This window comes from Acinonyx jubatus, chromosome A3, assembly GCF_027475565.1.
Source record: "Acinonyx jubatus isolate Ajub_Pintada_27869175 chromosome A3, VMU_Ajub_asm_v1.0, whole genome shotgun sequence".
Classification (NCBI taxonomy): domain Eukaryota; kingdom Metazoa; phylum Chordata; class Mammalia; order Carnivora; family Felidae; genus Acinonyx; species Acinonyx jubatus.
This window is the reverse complement of record NC_069388.1, coordinates 46,518,481-46,544,585: the sequence shown is the minus strand read 5'-3', so window position 1 is coordinate 46,544,585 and position 26,105 is coordinate 46,518,481. Positions and strand designations below refer to the sequence as shown.

The 26,105-nt window shown below is 46.7% G+C and overlaps 1 protein-coding gene across 2 annotated transcripts; it reads left to right on the top strand.

Annotated features, from left to right (window-relative positions):
- Positions 1-20,044: 20,044 nt before the first annotated feature.
- Positions 20,045-24,434, top strand: FOXA2 (forkhead box A2). Of its 2 annotated transcripts, XM_027069464.2 has the most exons (3): positions 20,045-20,303; positions 21,341-21,410; positions 22,413-24,434. In XM_027069464.2, exons 2-3 carry the CDS (start codon positions 21,342-21,344, stop codon positions 23,715-23,717), a joined length of 1,374 nt encoding a protein of 457 aa, XP_026925265.1. In that variant the 5' UTR covers positions 20,045-20,303; position 21,341; the 3' UTR covers positions 23,718-24,434. The 2 variants fall into 2 exon arrangements, with proteins under 2 accessions (XP_026925265.1, XP_026925264.1); XM_027069463.2 differs by lacking the exon at positions 20,045-20,303 and having other exon boundaries at positions 21,189-21,410.
- Positions 24,435-26,105: the final 1,671 nt, after the last annotated feature.

The window sequence follows — 26,105 nt, the reverse complement described above, 5'->3', positions numbered from 1 at the left end:
CTAATCACTATTTCCAGATCATGTCTTGACTTTCCTACCTCCCCATTATTGCTCACACCATTCCTCTCAAATAGAATATTCTCCCACCTTTCCCACCAAAACCAGCTGAGATGCGGCCTCCCTGAATTTCCCCTCAGAACTACTTCAGCAATTTGTATACTTCCCATTTGACCTCCCAAATTGCCGGGTACTGGGAGGAATTTTACATTTGTGCATAGATCTTAGGGCAAGGATTTGGTCACACTTCACAGTCACCTATGTTCCTCACAACATCTCTTGTGCCTTACAACAGAAGGCACTTAGTAAGTATTTGTTAGATGGGTGAGCAAGAACAATTTTCAATTCTCAGCCATTCTAACTTATTTGATTACTACCTGGATTCACCATTCACCATAAAAGAGTTACATATATGCCTAATATACATATTATTATTTCCATGTATACGAAAGCTTATATACACACATATTTGCCATTTTTTTTCAGTAAATGGCAGCAACGTTGAATATATAAAAATAAAGATGAAGAAGTCTAGGCAAAGCATGGAAATATGTATAACAGCGCCCTATTTTAAAAAGACAATGAAATATCACCTTTACTATTATCGCTATTCAGTAAAACATGTATGTGTAAGGTATAATCTAGAAGAAAGAACATAAGAATTAAATGGTTTTGAGGAGTGGTGACATTTAACTTATTGTTTAGTTGATTAAATGATTCTGCAGTAGAACTGACATTATACATCACTATTTCCATGTGCCAAGGAACAAGTGGTTTCTTTATTACCTATAATTGAACTCAACTTTGAAGTCCCTTCCACCTGCATGCCCTCTAAAGACTGGAGGGGAGGGGAATCTGAACAAGCCTGCTAATTAAAAGTCACACCATATCCTCTATGTAAGCAGCCTCCAACAACTAATTATCCCATCCATTCTAAAGCCACATTCCCACCAGAGCTGTGTACCCCTCTCCCTCTGCCTCTCCAAGATGCCTTCAGTTTCAAGAAATGCTCACATATCCTCAGGTGTTGGGGAGGCCCCTGGTTCCCTGCAGGAACTCCTCTAGTCTGACTAGCTCCTAGATGAGGGACATCCCTTCTCACTTGGTCTACACAATAACCCCTGGTGCCCCTGCAGAGGGCTGGCTCTGCTTAGCTTCCTCAGGGGACTTTGTGAGCTCCCTGTGCTGCAGTGTCTGCAGAGCACACACCTGGATCAGGACTAGAGGTCTACACACATGGCTGACTCTCACCTGTGGGGGCCACAGAACCCAAGTCTCAGCCATGTTCACCTTCAGGTTCAGCTTGAACTCCTCACCAAACAGCTCTTGCCCCCATGGTCCCGCCACTCCTCACTTTGGCAACCCAATGGCAGGCAAGATGGATCTCATCCTCAGCCATGGTACAAATCCTCTCATGGCTCCCACAGGAATGCCTGGCTGTCTTCACCAGCCTTCTGGCAAGGAAGACTCAAAACACTAAGTCAGAACTTGCCACCCAAACGCACTTCTTTCCATGCTCTTCTACAGCTGCCTTACCATGTTAGAAAAAGGTACAAGCACCCAGATATCTTTGGAGTCTCAGAAACCCCTTCTAGATGTTTCCATATCCTGCTATCATCTTAAGATTTAGCCCTAAGGAAGAATAGCTAGGGCCTCATCTATTGTTCTGCTCCCTCTGACTCTCCTGGAAGCCACATGCTGTTTGTTGGGCAATGGTTTTATGTCATATCCTGAAACCTCCCTTTGCCTTATGGTAAAGCTCTAGGGTCTGAATCTGTCCATCCTCCTTCTTGGAATGTACCTGAAGTTTTGGAGTTTAAAATATCTTTTTCTCTTTTCCCAAAACTTGGCTTCCAAAATAATTTCCTTACTCAAGAAAAGACTCAAAAAAAAAAAAAAGCTTCAAGCCTCAAAGCAGGTTAATGGCCACTTTGGTCTTGCCTTTTCATGCTCTAAGACTGGTCCCTGAAATGGTAGATAGGCATTGCCTGGGAGCTTGTCAGAAATGTAGAAGCTCGGGCCCTTGTGGACCTTTTGATTTAGACTGTGCCTTTGACCCTCCTATGATTAGTGACCTTTGGAAAAGAAAGAAAGAAAGAAAGAAGAAGGAAAGAAAGAAAGAAAGAAAGAAAGAAAGAAAGAAAGAAAGAAAGAAAGAAAGAAAGAAAGAAAGAAGGAAGGAAGGAAGGAAGGAAGGAAGGAAGGAAGGAAGGAAGGAAGGAAGAAAGAAAAGAAAAGAAAAGAAAGAGAAAGAAGAAAACAAACTCTTGGGAAGAGCCAAACTCTTTCTAATCCTTGAAAAATGGTAACTAGTTTATGGGAGGGATCCTCAGACCCTTTCAGCTTGAACTTTCCCATGTCCCTGAGCACAAGTGTAGGGGGCAGAGACTGTATCCTATGATTTGATGTCACCTTGACAGTCTCTGATCATGTGTGTCCTTGCCCTGTTTTAAAGGTTAAGCTCCCAAGGCTCAGTGAAATTAGCCAACTCACTCAGGGCCACCTAGTCCCTAAAAGACAGAGCAGGGGCAGAGTTGGGTCATTCCAGTTGGAAATACAGCCAACGTCTTTCCCAAGCTGTTGATAAGAAGAGAACCAATAAAAAGCTTGTTTCTCTGGTTTTAGAAATACACACACACACACACACACACACACACACACACACAGAAATGCTTGCCTTGAATCAGAAAATTGGGTCTTCTGTGGGAGAGTAGGATTTGCCTCCATGATATCTACCTCAAACAATAGTATCCCCACACCCATAATGATGACAAGAAGAAGGAAGAAAAAGAGGAGGGGGATATAACAACTTGTTAAGTGTCCAGTTTTACTGGAGGTAGCATTAACAATCCTCAAAACGTATATATCCTTCTACTGTTTTCTCCTCCTGGAAGGAGGCAGGCAGCATGGGATGTGCAAGGCAAGTCTTGCAGCTGCCCTGGATAATGTCACCTCTTAGAGCTTCTCAAAGGGAGTTTCTTGGGCACCATGAAGCCTGTATTGTAGGTGAGATTACTTCCAAATTCAGTAAAAATCCATTCAGCTGTTTCCACAACTGGCAATGTCCATCATATAGAGAACTATTACTATATTTTTATAGGTCATGATTAATACATCGAGTATGGTCACTGTGAGCCATCACTGGCTCATGACAACCATGATCTTCACAATGCTTAGAGAAAGGAATAACCATTATCTTCCTTGAAAAATGAAGTAAGAGTCTCAGGGAAGCTAAGTAACCTGTCCAAGGTTATCCAACTCATAAGTGGTGAAATCAGAGACTCAAGTCAAGGTATTGATTCTAAAGCTCTTGCTCTTTTCCACTACCTTGCTCTTTTCCACTACTATCCATCAATTTATCTCCTCAACCAATGAAAACCTTTGATCTAGACCACCTGTTAGATTGGATGTTAAGCCTCAGGGAGGAGAGGTCACTGGCAGAGCTCCTGGGGGAAAAGAACACTCAGCAGGGGGCTGATGAGGGATCTGTGGGGATAGAGAGGCAGGAATCCCCAGACATCAAAGATAGTGACTAACAGAGAAGGTCCTGCCCACCATGTTGACACAGTTGCAGAGAAATGGTGATGCTGATGAGTAAGGTTAAGCTAAGGCAAAGCTGAGGTTTTTCCCAGCCCCCATTCCAACTTCTTCTCACAAACCCCTTTGAGAAACAGTGGTTTCACTATGCACTAGTGGTGTGCTTTCACCTTTTCTTATAAAATTTTAAATAAACTCAACCATAGCTATTCCAGGCACTGGAGATACGCTGCGGTTTTAGTACAGACCATGGAACATTTTAATGTAGAATTTCCCACCAATAATGATGGCCAAAGGTCCCTTTCCCATTTCATTTTCCAGCATGTTTTCCCACAGGTAAAAGAGATAATCCATGCAATTGCCTACATAAAATCGGGAAAAGGATACCTCTGGGTTTTCAAACCCTAAGAATGAGGGTGCTTCCTGATAATGAGATTGTTTGAGGGAAGAACCAACCCCACCACCCACCCCTCAATGACTGTACACACGTGCGTGCAAACACACACAGACACACACAGACACACACACACACACACACACACACACATGTCCACCTGTTGGGGTGGCCTGGGGCCACTCAACTCATCCTTTCTTATCCTCTCAAGTCCAACCAAGATGGAGGCCTCTGCTCTGTCGCCATATGATTGGCTGCTGCTCAGCACTGGTGTCCAATCACTGCATCCAGGGAATACAGACCCTGCGGCAGACATCAGCTAATGAGATGAATACAAATTCCTCTGCGAAGACCCCTGGAGAATTCATTATGTGGGTTGTTCTTCTGAATACTCCTTTAAACATGCAAATCCCTTCAGCACTGCTATACTCATGGTTGAATAGAATATGAATCAAAGGCTCAGCCCTTTCCTTTTATGCTCAGATCATAAAGTCTGAAACATCTCAAGTTTGTGTGTGTGTGGATTTTTTTTTTAACCAGAGGAAGTTAAAGCTTTAGTTATTATTCAGTGCTGTCCAAAAAGAGATTAGGAAATGGGAAGTTAGTCCTTCAGATGTTATCCAGATTTAAAAATTAAAATGATTAATGTCTAGAACATAAAACCCAATTATAAGAAAGACCATTGGGATGGTGATAAAAATAAAGAGAGGGTGGAATTTCCAGATAAATTCTGAAGAGTCTTGTGACTGATGTAAAGTCCCATTAACCTCATGGGGATCTAATCAAAGGCTTTCTGTTAAAAGTAAATCTAAGACTCGGGGAGTGAGAGTTCTTGCAAGGACAGGCGAAATTCCATCAGTACTTTGTAGAAATGGCCCTGAAAATAGGATGTCCCTTCTCACACATAGTGGGAATTATCACAGCCCCAGTTTTTGCACAAAAGTGTTTAGGGTCAAATTGTAAGAGTTTTCCTCTGTGATCTATACTCTATTTGAGTCCCCAGTACATTGTACTTTCTGGCCTCAGGGTTTAGGAAGCAGCTAGATATCCAGTCTTCACTATGAGGATTTTCCATTATGAGATAATTTTATCTTGAGTTCCCATTTACTACAAGTGAATCATCTCACCAGGAAACAAGAAGCAAGGCAATAGTTTACCTTCTATTTAATAGGGAACAAAGTTCATCATTACTCAGTACTTCAGCTGATTCTTGCAGCACTGAGTGGTGGAAATGACTAGTTTTCAAGTGTTTCTGCTCAAACTTGGCATTTCTACCTCCTTCCTTCAAGTAATGAAAAGGCCTTGTGGTTCAGCAAGCATTGCAGTCTAGGCATAATCCTGTTAAATCTCTAGTTGACATTGTCCTCACTGTTCCTAAATGTTATCCCTAAAAAGTGGAGAAATTACATTACTGAATTCTGAGGCATTTTTCTGAGTAGCACAGTTCATAGTTCTAGTGCTTGTTGGCATAATATAACTTCTGGTGAGTGCAGGTGACTGATTACACACGATTCTGAAAATTCAAATTTGGAAGTTTGATCCTCTTTTGAAGGAGTTGGAGAGGACTCCTGGCCTCTCCATTCTTGGGAATGCAGTTCTGGCATCCAGGGCATGCAATAAATGTTATTATTATATGTCTACTTGCCTTCCCCTTCCCTATCAGCCATTCTTTTTTTTAATAATATAATTTATTGTCAAATTGGTTTTCATACAACACCCAGTGCTCCATTCTTAAAACTTCCCAATGATGATGAGACACTTATCATTATCCTTGTTTTATGACTTAGGATGAGGCCTCTAAAATCTTGGCACTAGGAAATGGAGACAGTAGGACTTAAATGGATGATGTCAGAGCCCCAAATAACCCCCCTAAGCCCACCTTTCATCTGCTGTTATATGCTGGCAGCAGAATCCTACCTTCCCCACAAAGGACTGGAAGTGCCTAAAGAGTTAAGACTGCCCAGCAACAGACACTGTTAATCAATGACTAACAGGAATTGGTGTATAAATACCCCAACTTCCTCTCCCCTTGGTAGGAAGACCCCTGAGGTGCTTGTTTTGCTGTGTCTCCCAGGGTCCCAGCAAGATTAAACCTCAGTTGCCCTTAGCAGTAACTAACTTGCTGACATGTCCCTTATTGGCCACCTTCCCTTCCTAGTCTCACTTCTGCATACCTTTCGGAATATTTCCTGGCCCAAACACCCTATTTGCACTTGGATGTTTGCATCTACTTCTAGAGGTATCAAAACTAAAATATAGACCTTTTGATCCCCAGTTCTGTATTTTCATTTCACTTGATGCTTTCCTGGCTCTCATCAGTTTGCAGTTATCTGGAGAGACCATCAGAAGCCAGAGGCAGATCTCTCCTTCCAGAACCAAGCAATGTCCATTACTGCATAATAGAAACCAGAGAGAATGTTGGTCCCAGAAATGCAGCCTCTCCACCCAGATTAGTTCTGCAGGCTCCTAAGTGGTTATATCATCTGGGTTCCCTGAAGGCAGCCGCTGAGTTGGAGCTTGGCATGTACAATGGTTATGAAGTATCAACGCCTGGTGTGGGGAGAGGAGGAAGGAGTGGGAGGGGGAGAAACTGGCCCCAAAGAAGCCTTGGTCAACCCCAGAGGGAGCCCCAGAGCTAGTGTGGCCTTCAGGGTTGTCTTGAATTGGGTTGAGGTGGCCAGGCCACGGGTTTTCGATGTGGACCACCCAGGAAGGGCCATGACCTCAAGGGAGGTTATGTCTGCAGATAAGGTGACCCTGAAAGGACTGACAACTGACCAACCAGTTCTTCTCTGACAAGAGCCAATTGAGTAGTGATCCTGGGTCCCACCGCACTTTCCTCTACCCTGCTGAGAGAACAACCATTCCAAACCTGTGGTGATGCCCCATCTCAAGGAAAGAAGCCAAACTTCTTAGCCTTCAGCTCCTCTGGCAACCCCTTCCATCTCCCACCAGCATTCTGTTTCTGCCAGGATGCTCCCCAATCCCCCCTGCTGAACTATGCCCATGCCCCTGCAGTGGTGTTTCCTGTCAACTAGAGCAGTCTTGGTTCTTTCATCCTGGGGAAAAAATCTTCCTCTTCCCCCTGGGTTTGACTTAAATATCACCTTCTCAGACAGGAGGCACCCAGCCTTTCTATTCAAGGAAGAGCACATTCCTCCTATCTTGGGGGCACATGGCCTGCTGCTACAGTAACACATTGCATTATTTACAGTTTGTTTCTGGCGTACTCCCAATCCTGTGAATTCCTTGAAGATATCTGTGGTGCCCATGATCTATGGACCCACAGACATACTGGGGATTCAGCACATGTTTGTCCAATGCATATTGGAAGAGCTGCTCCCAAAACATGGATAAATGTGCCTTCAAATGAGATCTAAGACCAAGATTAATGCACACTCCTGTCACATTTGGGGCAGGAAAAGAATGAGGGCCATGTTCAGGAGCCTCAGTGTCATGGAATTCCTAATTTCTGAGGTTGCAAGCAAGGGATGGAGAATTAGTTCTCATCACTGCTGTCTCTGGCTGCCACCCAAAAGGAAGAGGCTCAGAGCAGAGACACTTGACTAGCCTCTAGACTAGAATTGCTAGTATTTAATTGGTTGGTGATCTTGGAAATATTTTAGCATAAGTTAAATATAAAAACAACACATTGATACATTCTTCCTGCAAAAAGTTAAACACATCAAAAAAAGGGCAAAGTCCCCTTTAACATCCCCCCTCACCCCAGTGCACAGTTTTATCTCCACAGAAAAGTATGATATGGATCTTTCCAGATTCTTTGTGCACTGGAGAAATACAGCCACGTGCACACATGGACATGTACAAGAATATTCATCGTGGGACTCTCTATACAGCAAAATTTGCATTCCTCCCATAATATATACCATTCATTGGTAGACTACCCAGCTTCCCTCTTTCCACTTTTGCTATTTGATGTGGGGCTCTCAGTAAGCTTTTGCATGTGCTGCTCCATAAGAGCCTGCTCTTGGGCTCTGAGAGCCACTCAATATGCTCCCATAGAGAGTTCCAAGTGCCTAGGAATGTATGACCTGACCTCAGGGGGTCCCTTAACCAATGATGAGCATAGGAGGGAGGACTCATACTTTAAATTCTCCTGTGAAGTCAGGCTGCAGCTCCTGTCTGTGGGGCTTTGCCTGAGATGGTTCTTTGTTAGCCTACTCCTCCTTTCCCTATCCCTTACCTGGGACCACTAGCTTAATAAATCACACGCACATGAGTCCCAGCCCTCCAGCCTCTGCTTCTGGGAGCTTACCTGAGACACCAGCAGTAGTAGATTAGCTAAAGATCAGTGGAATATATACGTAAAACTGTAGTGAAAAATAAGAGACGGCTCTGTATGTGTTAACATGGGAGGATGCCAAGACATACCTTTGTGTGGGAAAAGCAAATTGAAATATAATATGTATGTGTGTGCTAAAATACCATTTTAGGAAAAGAATAACACTGAGCAGGGGCACCTGGGTGGCTCAATCCGTTAAGTGTCCAACTCTTGATTTCGGCTCAGGTCATGATCTCATGGATTGTGAGTTCAAGCCCCATGTTGGATTCTGCACTGACAGTGAGGAGCCTACTCGGGATTCTCTCTCTCCCTCTCTCTGCCCCTCCCCCACTTGTGCACATACACTCATGAATTTTCTCTCTCAAAATAAATAAACTTAAATTTTTTTGAAGAATAATACTGAGCAATACTGTAAGAAAGTTAAAGGCATAATTCTCTCCCAACACACCACCATGTGCCCCTGCTTTCTTTTTGCCAGCCTGAATTTTGCCTTTCCAAGTAATGAGTAAATCAGCTGCTGATCATGGGGTCTTCTGCTCCCACTTGCCAACTAACCAGGTCCCATGGAAAAGGGGGAAATTTTGGTCTCTAAGAGCAAGGTTTTCATTTTCTTATGAAACAGGTGGCTATATTGGTCAGCTTAAGAGAATGAGATCTTTCAAGTCACCTGAAACGAATCCAAGTGGAAAGTTTTGCTTTTTTTTTTTTTTTTTAATTTAATGGGTGGAAGTTGGCAAACATTCGATCCCAGAACAAGTTCCCTAGGCTGGCCTGAAACAGCTGGTGGGAGAGGAGTGGCAGCCTGGTGATGGCAGCTGAGGACCCTTCTGGAAAAATGAATGAAGGGGGCTTCTGCCAGTTTTGGGGCACCCAGAGCACATCACTTGTGTGGAAGACCGCTTTATGGATGGGAGAGCCGGGAAGTGTACAGCTTAAGGGAACAAGAAGGGAATCAGAAAGAATGGTGAGCAAGACATTCCCCTGAAGGTAAAGAGGGGAGCTGCAAAACCATTTGGAAGCTGAGGTCTTCTGGACTTCAGAAAGAGGTCAGGGAGGAAAAAGAGATTATTTCAGCATGTGGTAAAGGGTTTGGGAATTGTTGGGGTTATTGTCTGCATGAAAAATGAAATGCTGAATTCAGCTTTCAAAGGAAGAGAAAGCCATGGAATTAAAGCCAACTGGAGCTTCAGACTGCTTTTCAGCTGAGGCAGACTCTTCAACTTCTAGTTTTTTGCTAAGAAGAGTCAGAAGAGGGGAGAACCCATTTGCTAAACCTGGACCTGTCCTTGGCCCAGAGCTAAGCACAGTGTTTACATCAGAATGATCATTTCAAACATATGGTATCATTTTGAACAAATATAGTTTTCCTCTAAGAGGGTTGTTTTGGGTTACAGTTGAGAGAAGAAAATTTAAAACGTAGTATAAAGCATCTCTCTATGCAAAACATTGAACTTTTCCACCAGTATGATGCTGAGAAACTGCACAGGATATAGGGAGGAAAAGCAACATTGACTGGTATTCCCAATATACCAGGCAGCAGGCTAAGCCATCATCATGTGCCTCAACTGATTTCATCCACACCCAGTCCAGGAAGGTAGATTCTGCTCTTCTTCTGTTTTTATAGATGAGAAGTCTGAAGCTTCTTTCAAGGGAGTACTAACAAGTCTTCAGTTCCCAGTATACTCAGTTTTTCAAGTTTTTGGATGAGAACCAATAGTAAGAAATATATTTTCTATTCTGAAGTAGGTACACATACATTTATAATGGAAACAGGTTTTTTGAACACGTCTTTGTTATGTGAGATGTACTGAGAGATTCTATTCTATTTCTTTCCTTCATTTAATGATACTCTTAATGGAGTATATTGCTGTCACAGCATTTTAATGAGCCCTCAATTGAAATTTGAAAAGGACTTGGCTAGGATTTGTTGTAATCTGATTTGATCCCTCCAAAACCAGTCTTCCCAGGTAAAGTATGAGCTTTAAATTCACTTTGCATAGCATCAGTCCTCCACTCTTCCTTCTACCCATCCATCCACCCACCATCCATCCACCAAGCATCTACCATCTATCCAATAAACATTAGCATGCAGAGGTGAACCAATTTCCAGATTCTCCATCACAGGAACTGATAATATATCATAAGTGCTAAGCTACCAGATGGAAAAATTCAAATCATCCATCCTTTGCAAAGAATCATTAAATGAAAGATACACATTCTAGAAGTGCCCAACAGAACAATTTAGATGGTTCCAGAGCTAACGTCTTTGGGTATACCCTCTCCCCCACCAAATAAGAAAATCTTCCTTCAGACAACCAGTTACAAAGATGAAGAAATTGAGCAAAGAAGATGAGTGGAAATGGTCACTGTGACATTCCCAGATGCCACTACTGGAGATCTCATGCAGCCTAAAACATGGATCAGGGCCATGAAGAAAACTGAAATCACACCTTCCCATAGCTCCCTCATTTTTGTCTCTGAATTTGTTGTGAGTGAGTCCTGCTGACTGTGACCACAGGCTGTTTGACATTACACCGTTTGCCTTATTTAATTTTCTTCTACAGCCATAAATATTAATTAAACTAAACCACAGACAGCCTGCATTCCGATCTGTTCACTTCCTGAGGTCCATAAGCAATTAAGAGCCACAGCCATTTAAGTACTAGCTGGTTGTTGAAGTCAGCCCTGTGACATCCACTTTTTAATTTTTTAAATTAGGTCAGATCTGCTAAATCTCAGTGTTTTTTGTTTTTTGTTTGTTTTTTGTTTTTGTTTTTGTTTTTTTGTTTTTTTGGTTTTTTTTTTTTTTGCCTAACTTCTCTTGGCCTGTGAGTGTTCCCAGTGTGATTCTCTTCTTGTAAATATAATCTATGTTCCTCCAACATACCTTTTCATTTTCTCTGAAGCAACATGCAGAAAAGGGTATGTCTCCATTAATAAGAACCAGAAATAATTGCGTGAAGCCTGTCAGCTATCCAGTGACAGAACTTCACTTTTTTTAAAGCTCATTTTATTTATTTTTTGAGAAAGAAGGAGTGTGCACATGTGTGAATGGGGGAGGGGCAGAGAGAGAGAGAGAGAAGAAGAGAGAGAGAATCCAAGCAGCTGTCAGTCAGTACAGAGGCTGACACGGGGCTCAAACTCTTTTTTAAAAAAAAAATTAACATTTAATTATTTTTGAGACAGAGAGAGAGTATGAACAGGGGAGGGTCAGAAAAAGAGGGAGACACAGAATCCGAAACAGGCTCCAGGCTCTGAGCTGTCAGCACAGAGCCCGACGAGGGGCTCGAACCCATGGACTGCGAGATCATGACCTGAGCTGAAGTCGGACGCTTAACCGACTGAGCCACCCAGGTGCCCCTAGGGCTGAAACTCTTGAACAGTGAGATCATAACCTGAGTTGAAATCAAGAGTCAGATGCCCAACCAATTGAGCCACTCAGGTGCTCCAAAACTGCACTTATCGAAGCTTGTTCATTTAATAGTATTTAATGACAAAAACAAAAACAAAAACAAAACAAAACCAAAAGAGACGATTGTAAGAAATGAGGAATATATAAAAGGCGAGTGGAGTTCTTCTCCCAACATCCCAAGGCCCAGCTTCTGAGGGTGTCATTGTTAACAGTTTTGTGTGTGACCTTCAAATCTTTTCTACGCACAGACAGAGTCAGGGTTTATTTTCATCAAAATTAAATCAAGTTACCCATATTTTGCAACTATTTAACCCTTCAATGTAAATGGATGTACGATTTACATGATTTCATAGACATTTAGTCCATTCTGTATAACAGCTGCATAATATTCCACAATAAAGTTGGGTTGATGTTTATTTAACCCCATTCCTCTAGACTTTGTTTTCTTAAATTTTTTTATGTTTATTTATTTTTGAGAGAGAGAGAGCGTGAGTGGAGGAGGGTCTGAGAGAGAGAGGGACACAGAATTCAAAACAGGCTCCAGACTCTGAGCTGTCAGCACAGAGCCCCACGCAGGGCTCTAACTCACAAACCATGAAATCATGACCTGAACTTAAGTCAGACACTCAACTGACTGAACCACCTAGGCACCCCAAAACTTTCGATATTGGGCATGTTGTTAGTACACAACACACACACACACACACACACACACACAGTGCCAATAACTGGACACTTTTTCCTCCAGCATTTCCTATTCCTCCCATGCTTTTGAGAACTGCCTCATCTCACTATAGGAAGGTCCCTTGTGAAGCAAGAGAACATAACTGGAAATGGGTCAAGATCTGGGTCAGAGGGCCTGGGTGTGTATGGAAGGGCTGGGGGACCTGAGGCAGATCCTCAGTGTCTCTCACTCCCATAACTGCAGTGACAACTTGAGCTTCCACCGGAGACAGGCCTGCGTGTGAACCCTGAGCCTGATGCAAATGTTAGCCCTTCCACAACCTCCCTATTTTCCAAAATCCATTTCAGTTGGGGGAATGGGGAAACTCCAGGAAGAAACATGAAGAAAAAATTCCCTATTCCTAAATTCAACATGTCAAGAGGGAGAAAAGAATAAAACAAACAGGGAAGAGGAGAGAAGGCTGCACTTTCCAATTTCTAGGGAACTGTGAGGCACAGAGGACTCCCACCAAGACCAGATGGTCCCCATCATTAGCATTTACTTAGCACTTGATTTTGAAGACTTAGAGGAATGAATTCACCAGGTTTCACTCTTAAAGGGAAGAGCTAACCTCTCGGGATTTTGAAAGCCATAGATCCATTTGTGTAGACTCCTTTGAAGAACAGTATGCTGCCCATATAATTCCTTTATGATATAAAACAATACATATTCCCGGGCTTCAGGCTGACAGAGGAAAGCCCTGGGGTGGCCGAGCAGCTGGGCGCAAAGGAGACAGTTGCGAAGCCAGTGTGTATTTTATAACCGATTCCAGGCAGCTTCATACAATTCCCTCACCAGCCTTACTATCTGCAGCCCACACTGCTTTCAAATCAAATGTAGATTAAGTACTTGGTCTACAATTCTTATTGTGTTGACATTAATTCTCCATGTGCTTTTATAAATGCAAGAGGAAAAAGAAGAATTGACCCACAGGAAAAAATATGTTCCCTCTCTTTGAGCAGTTCCTACCTGGGAGGAAGGAGCCCTCTTCAGAATGAATGCCTTATTTAAATTCCCACAAGGGAAAGGTGGTCTAAGCGCCAATTAGGAGTGTATATTGCAAATAGAAGAAGCATTAAAGAAACATCCTGAATTTTTAAATTCCTCTCACCTTTGAGACTCAGATTTTAATTCCTAAATGTTTCCTATTATATACAAAAATACATGAGTGGCAAAGCCAGGGAAACCATGTGTTTCTTAATGCGGCAGGAGGCGGGGAGAGGAGGAGGGGGACTCATCTTGGTGTTGTCTGTGGTTTCAGTTTTAATTACTCCTGGCCGTTCTGTTTTTCTCCTGCGCTGGCAGGCAGCGTCAGTTCAGCATCAGGTCAAACTCTGTGGATGAAAATTCCCACTCTCAGTCACCAGGATGAAAGGCCTAGGTCTTTTCCAGGAGGAGGACCCTGTATCCGGAAGACCCTTCTGAACAGAGGAGGTGTAGGACCGGTGGAGGGAGCTAACAAGGCCCAGTGGCGGGCGTGGGGCTCATCCTGGAGCAGGGCTACCCAACTACTTCTGAATCCTGTGGGCAGGGAAGGTAAATCCAATCTGCTGGGCTGGTCAGTGTGGCCACAGGCCAGCGAGGGGTGAACTGACAGAGGAGAAGATGGACTTAACACCAGTTCTTGTATGGAGTGACATCCCCCCATCCATCTCAAGACAGACTGCCTGCTGAGTGAGAATATAGGCCTCCAAAAGAGGGCTGGCCCATCTGTGGTCATCGGACCTGCAGTGGCTTCACCTGGAAGCTTGTTAGGTTGCAAACTCTGGACCTCTTCCCCAGACCTGCTCAACCAGAATCTGCATTTTAACAAGATCCCCAGGGGATTCGTATGCACATAAAAATTTGAGGGGCGGTCCCAGACCTGGTCAATTACCTCAGTCCCAGTGGGTCCCTGTTGCTGTTGTTGCTGTGTTACGCTACCCCTCCAAAATAAAGCTCTCATTTTTCAGAGAGCTCCACCATCCACTTTCCAGAATTACTTTTGGAAGTAAAACCTACATTGAATACAGATGCATATATCGCAAACACTTGAGGGCTGTGTACTCTCTGTGCCAACCCCTGTCCTCACACCCCCAGGACAAAGTTCTCAAGCCAGGACTCACCCCCAGCAGGAGCATTTCCCTGGCACCGGCTCCTTCTTTCCAAAGCCAGAACCCCCTAGTATGCCATACTCTAAGGAGATTGCAAATGGTGAATTTGTAACAGGTAATTTGGACAGCACATTGCTCTTGTCTAGCTGCACTCAGGCGAGAACCATTCTGCTGGCACCTTGTGAGAGACACACAGTGAAGGAAACAATCAACAAAATGAAAACGCAATCTACAGAAAAGGAGACGATGTTTGCAAATGACCTATCCAATAAAGGGTTAGTATCCTAAATAGAAAAAGAACTTATACAACTCAACACCCAAAAAACAAAGAATCCAATTAAAAATGGGCAGAAGATATGAACAGACCTTTCTCCAAATAAGACATCCAAATGGCCAACAGACCTATGAAAAGATGCTCAACATCACTCATTATCAGGGAAGTGCAAATCAAAACTACAATGAGATATCACCTCTGATGTCACCTGTCGGAATGGCTAACATAAAAAATACCAGAAACAAAAGGTATTGGCCAGGTTGTGGAGAAAAAGGAACCCTCATGCACTATTGGTGGGTATGCAAACTGGTGCAGCCACTTTGGAAGACAGTATGAGGTTCCTCAAAAAGTTAAAAATAGAACTACCCTAGATTACAGTAATGAGTATTTACTCCAAGAATACAAGAACACTAATTCAAAGGGATACATGCACCCTATGTTTACAGCAGCATTATTTACAAAATTCCAAATTATGGGGGGGTGGGGTGTGGGTAGCTCAGTCAGTTGAGCGTCTGACTTTTGATTTCAGCTTGGATCTCATGGTCTGTGAGTTCAAGCCCTGAATCAGCTTCTGCGCTGACAGTGCACAGCCCTCTTGGGATCCTTTCTCCCTCTCTCTCTCTCTCTCTCTCTCTCTCTCTCTCTCTCTCTCAGTGCACAGCCCTCTTGGGATCCTCTCTCTTTCTCTCTCTGTCCCTACCCTGCTCACACATGTACATGTTCACTCTCTCTCTCTCAAAATAAATAAATAAACTAAAAAAAAAAAAAAAAACAGCCAAATTACGGAGGTAGCCCAAGTGTTCATCAATTGGTGAATGAATAAAGATGATGTGGTGTATATATATAATGGAATATTATTCAGCCATAAAAAAGAGTGAAATCTTGCCATTTGCAGTGACATGGATAGAACTAGAGAGTACAATACTAGGTGAAATAAGTCAGTCAGAGAAAGACAAATACTATATGACTTCACTCATATGTGGAATTTAAGAAATAAATGAGCAAAGGGAAAAAAGAGAGAAAGACAAATCAAGAAATACAGAACAAACTAATGGCTACCAGACTAGAGGGTGTAGGGGGGATGGGTGAAATATGTGATGAGGATTAAGAAATGCACTTGTGATGAGTGCAGGGTGATGTATGCAACTGTTGAATCACTATATTGTACACCTGAAACTAATACAACACTGTATGTTAACTAACTGGAATTAAAAACTTAAAAGAAAAAAAAATTATCTGCCTGTGTAGCAATGGATTCCTAAGAAGAAATGCCCAGGGTCTGATTCTTCAGGTCTGTGACTGAATCTTCATGACTCCTGTCCCTAACAACATTTACTCCTTGAGGTTTTGGCAGGAATAACTGAGATTTCCTCCAAGAATAACATTCAAATATATGAAATAGCTCCCAGGGCTACAAATGCAGATGCATCTAATTTAGGCATCCCTCAAAGAGGAGTTTATTCTCATTCACGTTGACATGTTATTATTGCTACTAAAAGTTGTCATTTCTTTATTTTTATCTCTTCCAATTATGTTAATTACCTGCTATAATAGTCTCACATACCAGAACTGTGCTTAAAAACTCAAGAATGGTGGACAGGATGCTAAGTATATACTAGAAATATTTGTCGAACCCTGGACCCAAAAGGCAAAGCACTGGCCTTCTCCTCAGACCCACACAGATGCAAGTGAAGTTGACAAGCACACAAGCCAATCACTGAGAAAGACCATAAAAGATGAACAATCCATAACTACACCAACCTCCCAAACAGCAATCAAATTCTATGTGCACAGAAAGAGAGCTGAGTGCCAAATTCATTCTAGTAGTACCCCAAGGACTGTCTCCTTCTCCTGTTCCATGCTAGGAAGCCACCATCTGTGGCTGACATGAATATTATTTCTCTCCCTTCCTCAATACAGGGAAGAGCACAGCTCATTTTCTGACACAGGTGAGAAAAAATAATGTTAGTTTGCTTTTTGGAACTCAAACCCTTGGTCCATTTTAATGATGGCTTCACCCATCTCCTTTCAAGTGTGAGAACTGAATAAATATGTGTAAGTTAGTTTGCTAAAGTTTCCATGATATCAGATCTAATATTCTTATTACATATTTCACCATAAAATAATAAAAAGTAATTTAATAATATTATAATAATGATATAAAATGGCACAACTGTAGTGCTGAAAAGATGTAGATTGAAGGTAAGATTCTACCACTCAGAGACATCATATTCACATCATATTTATCTCATTTTATTTTGTCATCATTTATTATTACTTATTTCCCATTTTTTCCTGTAAATCTTGCCAAGGAGAGCAAGATTACATTGTATCCAGGTGCCTTGTGTGTTAAACTTATACTGTTATATAATGCTTTCTTTCCACTTTTATTAGCACATTCCTGTGTTTTTTCCGAAGACTGGGACATGCTTAATCTTTTCTTCAATCTTTCACATAAATCTCCCTAGATAACTTATTCTGAGCTAATTATCTTTCCAGTTGACCTCTCTCGTAAACAACTAGTGTTTGGGCCATCAAAGAACTATGAAAAACAGTAAGAGTATCTGAGGGTGTATTCAGTACCAAATAGACTAATTTTGATGGTCAGGCTTTTTTTTTTTTTTTAATAAAATTTCAGAAACAACCCACCTGCAGAAAGTGAAATGATGATTATAACCTTTGGCACAACTATATGCCTTTTCTTTTTGAAGACCTGAAACTGACCCTGAAAGTTCCACTCTGTGAATATTATTCAGAGAGGTGTGGGCACCTGATTTCTGCAAACCCAAAAGTTTGCTTTTAAAACGTGTATTTTCACAAGACTTCCCTAAGTCACCTTTCCATCTTCTCTGTCTTAATCTCACCTGCAGATCTGCCTGATAATGCCCTAAAGTAAGGCCTGCCCTGGACATTTATTCTGTGCAGGACTTCAGGAATTGGAGTATGGATGAGCCGAATGCCACCCTTCACCACCACCACCACCACCCCGCCCCTGTTATTTTACAGGTTATTTCTTAGGGAAGTTGAACTCTGTTTATTGATATCCCCTTCCCCCAAGGGCTAGTTTCATATCCCAGAGAGAGATCCCTGGTGAAAGGGGTTTTGCTAGAGGAATGTAGGAGCAGCGGAGGCCCAGATTTGAGCCCAAGTCAAATCCGCTGGGGCAGCATCCAGAATAAAAACAGCATGCTAACCCCAAGCACAGTCGTCTGTTATCAGGCGGTTTTATAAGGAAACCGGGCAGCACCGAACGAAAAGAATGGGAAACGGGGAGGACACGGGCAAAGGAAAAATTTGCCCATCTCAGTCCTAGGGGTTTAAACTAAGGGGGTATCAGGGAAAACATCTGTTTTCAACCCGAGTTACCCGCGAACTTTTTCCTGGAGAGAAGCTCCTGGAGCAATTTACAGCATTCCAGCCTGAGGCTTTCGTGCCAGACGCTCTGAATAAACCTTTAGAAACCGAAGCTGCCGGGGAGGAGCATGAGTGTGCAGGGGAAGTAGCGCCTCCAAAGAGCTCCGCGCCGGGGACGCAAAGCGAACCCCAAGCTTGGTGAACGTTCCTGCTTCCTCGCAGCCGCCTGTGCCCGGCTCCAAGCTGCCTTAAGGGCACTGCAGCCCGCCCTCGCCTTCCTCGGAACGGCGGTGCGCTCAGGGAGGGTGCCAGACCCGCAGGTCCGACCCGACCGGCAGGAGGCGGTCTGGGTTTGCGCAGAACCTCGGGAACTCCAAAGAAATGCCATCCCCATGTCGGAGAGGCCGGGAAAGATGCCGGGGCACTCGAGTTCCCGGGTTTCGAGGTTAGGACTTCGGGGGTAAAGAGGGTTCGGGTCGGGCCCGAGGACCGCGCGGCGGATAGGGGGCGCCCTGTCACTGCGGAAGCCAGTGGCGTGTGCTCCTGGGTAAACCGGGATCCCGCCCACCAACTGTGGCAAGAACTTGCAAGGTTCGCTCTTTAGGAAGGTAGTTCCCTTTCCTCCAGAGGACCTTCTCTCTCCGTGCCACTCGCTCCTTTTGTTCGTGGAATAATTTCTACAACCATATTTTCGATCAGTAGTAAAAAGAGAAAGGGAAGTGGAACACATACACGCACAGATTAGGTTAACTAGAATGTTCACTTCCATACACACCAGAAAGCTGCTTGTCATCGTTTCGCAGGTTTGTCTGGGCGTCACTTTTCTATTGGACATGAGAAGCGCCCTGTGGGGAGTGGGGTTGACTGTGTTTTGGGATGTGTGTGTGTGTGCATGTGCGTGCGTGTGCGTGTGTGTGCGCGCCTGCATTTCTGCCCTGAGCCTATGCAGAAAGCTTTGAAAAAACAAATAACTTATCTTTTGAGTGCCAGTGTGCACCCCTCTTTCCCAAGCTTTGGGCAGAACGGTCACATTGCTCCCTCATGCTCTGAGACCCGGTGAGAAATGCTGGGGATCTGGTCCCTTTGGCTCCCCACCGCACACCTACACTAAATGTGCATACACCCCATGACACACTTCCCTGATGCACTGGGCCAGCCTGCCCCTCCCGGTATCCCTTAGCGCTGCTCAGGGCTTTCAAAGCAATGCAGACTTTGGCTTTGGGGTATCCTGCCTGTCCCCCACCCCCTACAGTCGTTCAGTGAGTTCATTAACCCTCTCACTATAAATTGGTAAAACCATTTGCATAGTTCAGCACAAAAGGTGCTGCCCTCAGTTGTATCTGGTTCAAAGCTATGCAGGCCTAAATTACCTGGGTAGAGGGAAGGAGTGGCTTCCCTACACGGACTGTCCTTCCTTGCTGGCCTTCTAGCCTGACACTCACCCAGCCCTTCCATTTTCAGTGCTCAGCTCTGTGCCTGCCACCTCGCCCCTGTCTTCTGACACCATTACCCATCACTCTGGACAGGTAGGCCAGATAACCACTATTTCCTATTTGTTCTTTACCTTTAATGTGGGGGGCACAGCATTGGATCCTCATGGCCCAGCCTGTTTTCAGAACCAAGAAAAGAAGTCCACATCAAACACCTGTAATACACAACCCCTGCAATCTGGGCTCACTGGGGTGTTGGTGGCTGGCCCTGGACAGATGATAATCTGAACCCAGAAGCTGGAGGAAAAATAAAAAGCAAGTATATGGTTTTGAGGCGTCTAATTCTTATAAAACAGCCCTTCGAGAAAACAGAGACCCTCCCTGAAGTAAATTCCATGTGTCCCATTATTGATTCCTTTAGTCCCCTCTCTCCTCCCGCCTCAACCTCAACCTCCTGCCCTGTTTGTTTTAGTTACGAAATGCTGTGGGCACCTCGGTTGCGACTGCAAAGTAACCTTGAAACACGGCGTCCTGAATGTCAGAGACAAATAGCAGTCACCCAACCGTCGACTGAAGTTGGCGGGGCCGCGTGCGCCCTGCGCTCGGCGATCCGACAGTGCTCTTGTCCGCCAGCCGCCCCTCTCTCTGTCGCCGGAGGCTGGGCTCCGAAGAGGCAAAAGCCGAGGCGGCCGGACCAGGCGCACCCCGCGCGCCTTCCGGAGCCGCTCCAAGTCTTAACTGTAACAGGGAGGGGCCTCCCAGGAGCAGCGGCAGGCGAGTTCAAGGTGTGTACACAGTTTTTCTAAATACGACAGCGCTTTGCAAATTGGCTCTGTCACCGTCTTGTCGTTTTGACAGGGAATGGAACACTGAGAGCGAAGAAACCCGAGATGAGTAAATGCGGCAATTCTAAGGCTCTGCAGAGGGGCAATGGGGCGCTGAAGCCCGGCGCGCCCTTCGACAGGCGCAACAGGAGCCGGGCTCTATGGGACCCGGCGGGGGTCAGAGCGCTGGGCCGCTCCGGGTTGGCTTCCTCCCAAGTCCCTCCTCCCACGGGCACTCCCCGAGGGCTCGGGGGGAAAAGGGGGCTGGAGTAGAGAGTCTGTGCGCCCACTCGCCCGCTCGCCTAGCCCTGTACCGGTGCGGGGCGCGGCTGCAGTGGGGCGGGCGCCGGGCGCCGAGGGGCAGGTGCCGGCGCCGGCGGAGTCTCCCTCTCACCTAGGTGTGAGCTGATTATTCAAATGGGCTGCCCCGGGTCTGGGGATTGGAGGCCCGCGCCGGCGCGCCGCGCTATATCACCAGCCGCCCACGTCACTGCGGCACTTGTCCGCTCCGCGGTCCACACCTCCTCCTCCTCCTCCTCCTCCTCCTCCTCCTCCTCCTCCTCCACCTCCTCCTCCTCCTCCTCTCTTCCTCCTCCTCCCTCTCTCCACCCCCCCCCCCCCACTCACCCCCGCGCCTCGCGCTTCCCGCCGCCTCTGGGCAGCTCGGCACTGCCAACCTCGGCCTCCGCCCGGCAGCCCGCGAGCGCGGCGGCGGCGGGCGGCAGGCGCTCCCTGCAGCGGGGCTCCGATCCGGGCCTCCTCCCATTCTCGGCCCCCTCCTCCTGAGGCTTACCCCTCCCGCCCATTCCAACTACCGCCTCCGGCCGGCCAAGGAAAAGAGAGGGAGTGGAGCCGGAGAGAGGGAGCGCGAGAGAGGGAGGGAGGGGACGGTGCCTTAGCTTTTTTTTTTTTTTTTTAAAGAGGGTGGGGGTGGGGGGTGATTGCTGATCGTTTGTTGTGGCTGTTAAATTTTAAACTGCCATGCACTCGGCTTCCAGTATGCTGGGAGCGGTGAAGATGGAAGGGCACGAGCCGTCTGACTGGAGCAGCTACTATGCCGAGCCCGAGGTAGGCACTCGCCTTTTCCAGGGGGAAGTGGGGTGGCGGAGTTCGCTCAGTTCACCAACCTCAGGACAGCTTCCTTTGCCGGCACCCGCCCCCCACCCCCAGCCGCTCTGGGCAGCCGCCTTTTCCACCCTCCTTCGACTCAAATGGGTCTCTTTTTTATACGACACACTGTTAGCCTTGAGATAATATTAACTTTGTGATCAAATATTGACTTGCGGCGCCTCCAAATCCTCTTCGTGGCCGAGCCACGCACTATCCTAACAGAGTTATGTTTGGCAGCGCGCGGCTGGGGAGGGGTGGGAGGTCGGCCGGCGAGGGGGTGGGGAGCTGAAGAAGAGAAGGTTGGTAGGAATTGGGGGTTGAGGTAGAGGCAGATTCAAAGACTAGGGACAAAGAGAACGAAAGTTTGTGGCTGCAAAGCTTAGCCGCGTGTACTTCAGTTCTCGGTCTCCTCCCTGTCCCTCCACTCAGTGCCTCCAGCTGGCCCCAAACTCTGCGCAGGCACTGGGTTTCGGTTCCCCTGAGGCCAAGGATGGGATCCCGGGAGGAAGGATGAACCCTGGGACAAACTCCGCTTGAGGCCGCTGGGGCGTTCTAGGCTGTGACCCACAGGTTGTTCGCTAGGGTCGGAGGTGGCGTCCGAGACCGCGGCGCCGGTTCGGTATGCTGGCTGGAGAGTTGGGGAGAGGAGATGCATTTAGGGAGCCTGGCCTAGGGGTGCTCCAGGGGACCCTTGTTTTAGAATCTGAGCAAGGCGTAGAAGGGCTAGGATCCCGCCACACGCAAACAGCAGCAGCCTGCCCGCCACCTTCTCGAGGGCGATCCCGGCGCGCTCCGAGTGAAACGCACTGGGTGTTTGGGGCCGGGACCGGGCAAGGGAAGGACTCCCCAGAGGCCTCCCCGGAGGCGGGGGCCTGGGCTGGCCCGGTGGGTGGGAGGTCAGGGCACGCTCAAGCCGCGGTGCTAACGCTGTGCGCCTCCCTCCTCGGGCTGTGTCCGCAGGGCTACTCCTCGGTGAGCAACATGAACGCCGGCCTGGGGATGAACGGCATGAACACGTACATGAGCATGTCCGCGGCCGCCATGGGCAGCGGCTCGGGCAACATGAGTGCCGGCTCCATGAACATGTCGTCGTATGTGGGCGCGGGCATGAGCCCGTCCCTGGCCGGTATGTCCCCCGGGGCGGGCGCCATGGCTAGCATGGGCGGCTCGGCCGGGGCGGCCGGCGTGGCGGGCATGGGGCCGCACCTGAGTCCCAGTCTGAGCCCGCTCGGGGGGCAGGCGGCCGGAGCCATGGGCGGCCTGACCCCTTACGCCAACATGAACTCCATGAGCCCCATGTACGGGCAGGCGGGCCTGAGCCGCGCGCGCGACCCCAAGACGTACCGGCGCAGCTACACGCACGCCAAGCCGCCCTACTCCTACATCTCGCTCATCACCATGGCCATCCAGCAGAGCCCCAACAAGATGCTGACGCTGAGCGAGATCTACCAGTGGATCATGGACCTTTTCCCCTTCTACCGGCAGAACCAGCAGCGCTGGCAGAACTCTATCCGCCACTCGCTGTCCTTCAACGACTGCTTCCTCAAGGTGCCCCGCTCGCCCGACAAGCCCGGCAAGGGCTCCTTCTGGACCCTCCACCCCGACTCGGGCAACATGTTCGAAAACGGCTGCTACCTGCGCCGCCAGAAGCGCTTCAAGTGCGAGAAGCAGCTGGCCCTGAAGGAAGCCGCAGGCGCCACAGGAGGCGGCAAGAAGGCGGCCTCCGGGGCCCAGACCTCGCAGGGTCAGCTCGGGGAGGCCGCCGGGCCGGCCTCCGAGACTCCGGCGGGCACCGAGTCGCCCCACTCGAGCGCCTCCCCGTGCCAGGAGCACAAGCGAGGGGCCTTGGGGGAGCTGAAGGGGACGCCGGCCGCGGCCCTGAGCCCCCCGGAACCGGCGCCCTCGCCCGGGCAGCAGCAGCAGGCGGCGGCCCACCTGCTGGGTCCTCCCCACCACCCAGGCCTGCCGCCCGAAGCCCATCTAAAGCCGGAGCACCACTACGCCTTCAACCACCCCTTCTCCATCAACAACCTCATGTCCTCGGAGCAGCAGCACCACCACAGCCACCATCACCACCAGCCCCACAAAATGGACCTCAAAGCCTACGAACAGGTGATGCACTACCCTGGCTACGGTTCCCCTATGCCGGGTAGCCTGGCCATGGGTCCGGTCACGAACAAAGCGGGCCTGGATGCCTCGCCCCTGGCCGCAGACACCTCCTACTACCAGGGGGTGTACTCCAGGCCCATAATGAACTCTTCTTAAGAAGAAGGCTGCAGCCGGCTAGCCGGGGACAAGGACAAGAGAGAGAGAAAGTGGGGAGAATTTGAGGAAGGGGTGTTGGAGAGAGCCAAGGGAGAAGAAATCCATTACTCCCCATCCCAAGGACAGCAGTCTCCCCTCACCTTCCCTCCCAAACAGATCTTCCCTCCCAAACAGATGGGCCACACTGATACCTATTATTCTATATAAGGAGGGAAGGCAAAATGATAAAGAGTCAAAAAAGAGGGGGAAAAAAGAGAAAGAAAAGTGAAAAGAGCCTCCGGTTTCCACTACTGTGTAGACACCTGCTTCTTTAAGCATTTGCAAGTTCTGATTTTTTGTTGTTGTTGTTGTCTTTATTCATCCATTGCTGCTGTTGCAGGGAAGTCTTACTTGATTAAAAAACAAACAAAAAAAAACAAAAACAAAAACAAAAAAAATCCCACAAACTTTTGTGAGTGACTCAGTGTAAAACCATGTAGTTTTAACAGAGAAGCAAAGTTGTATTATTGTTCAAAAAGGAAAAAAAAATGATGTAAGGGTCTGTTGTAAATGACCAAGAAAAAAAATGCATTCCCATTCTTGACACGGTGAAATCCAGGTCTCGGGTCTGATTAATTTATGGTTTCTGCGTGTTTTATTTATGGCTTATAAATGTGTGTTCTGGCTGGAAGGGCCAGAGTTCCACAAATCTATATTAAAGTGTTATTGCCAGTTTTACCCTTTGAATCTTCAAAAAATTTTTTTCCCTTTGCCTGACTTAAAAACTAAACAGGTCCAGAAATTATTTAAAAATAGGGGGAAAGAGATCCTGACTGGTTGCAGGTTTTATTTTATTTTGGTGAAGGGAGGGGCCATGGTGGTTGCTATTTTAACATTTTATTATTAAAACTTTCAGACATGCTGAAGTTGGACAGACAGAAAACACACACGTACCCATTGCCCAGATCCTATTGTCTTGCTGTACTTGTTATATCACATATCTGTTCAGCTATCTACACCTCAATTGGTCCATTCAGATTATTTTTTCTAAATGCATTTCAGAGGAGATCAGGCACCGTTCAGGGTGTTATGGCCATAGACCTAGACGCATTTCAAAGTAAATTTCAGACATCAGTGCACTTACCCCTAAATACTTCAGCAAGCACATCAGGAAATAGAACTCAATATTGTTTATGATTAGTTTTGGAATTTTGAGTTTATCTTTACACACAATGAAACACAAAGATCTCAGGTGGACCATTCCCTGTGTTTGATGCAGCTGTATCTTTAAACTCAGGACAAAACTACAGATCTTAATTTCCCATCAAGGCCACGTGAAGATGCAATGCTCATGTCTGTTCGGCCCCAGCGAGCTGACTTCTCTGGGGAGAGGCCGAGATTTTACATGTTTTTACTGTATTTCCAATCTTAGGCCTCCCTTCAAGTCAGTGAACCCAGATTGGATTTGCAAATTCCTGGCTCAGCTCTTTCATCTCTGTGTCTCTAGCACCCCTTTTACCCTCCTATGGAATTGGAACTGCCTGGATCCTATGGCCTCAAGCTTCTGTCTACACACCAGGACCCTATCCCACCCTTCTTCTTCACTTAGGTGTTCTGCATGGCCTTGGTAGACTTAGCTGTAGCATGAGAGCAGTGAGGCCTCTGGGACCACCCCTTCTGGCACCTCATCTGGAGAAACAGACTTTCTCCTGATATTGGTGTTTACAGGAATCTCTCCGGATAATGGTCCAAATCTCCCTTTTAAAATAAGGTATTTGGGGGATGACTCTCAGGTAAGGGGGGGTGGGATATCTTGCACCGCTTGTCAAACGATACTGGCCAGTGGTGGGATCCCAGGGTTTGCAGATGTGCTTACCCCTCCTTCCTTCCCAAAAAACCCACGCCTTTGGACAGCATCCAGTTAGCCCAACATGGCAAGCCAGGATTACAGAGCCAAGGGGATGAAGAGGTGTTTTGTGAGCCTTAAAAGAAAATCCAAAAGTATAAAGAAAGGCCCAGAATAAATTCCTACAAATATTGCTGTATCTCCCCCACAGATGGCCCTAAATAGGCAGCCAACCCAAGTGGAAACCCCACAGGCTAAACGCGGCCTGGGGGGCTCAAAGGGGACCCGGCTTTGGCTTTGCCTGGGGCATGTGCCCGCCTACAAGCTGGCCAAGCGAAGGCAGGATCCAGTGTCCCCTGCAGACTTAGGGACATACCAGGCACAGCTAGCTTACGGTGGGTGGGTGATTACTCTCCGCTGGCTTCTGAAGTAGGGACTTTTTGTCTCAAAGTTTTACAGCCCAGGGCCCTGTTTTCAGGGACCAATTTTTTGGTCTTGTTGACCATCCAAACGTGGAATGTCCCAGGTTCGCCCCAACCCTGAGGTCCCCCCCCGCACCACCA

Bases quoted from the DNA above. Each gene is read 5' to 3' on its own strand.
- FOXA2 (XM_027069463.2), top strand. From the start codon at position 21,324: ATGCACTCGGCTTCCAGTATGCTGGGAGCGGTGAAGATGGAAGGGCAC. The intron at 21,411-22,412 runs GTAGGCACTCGC...CTGTGTCCGCAG, and splicing joins GCTACTATGCCGAGCCCGAG to GGCTACTCCTCGGTGAGCAA.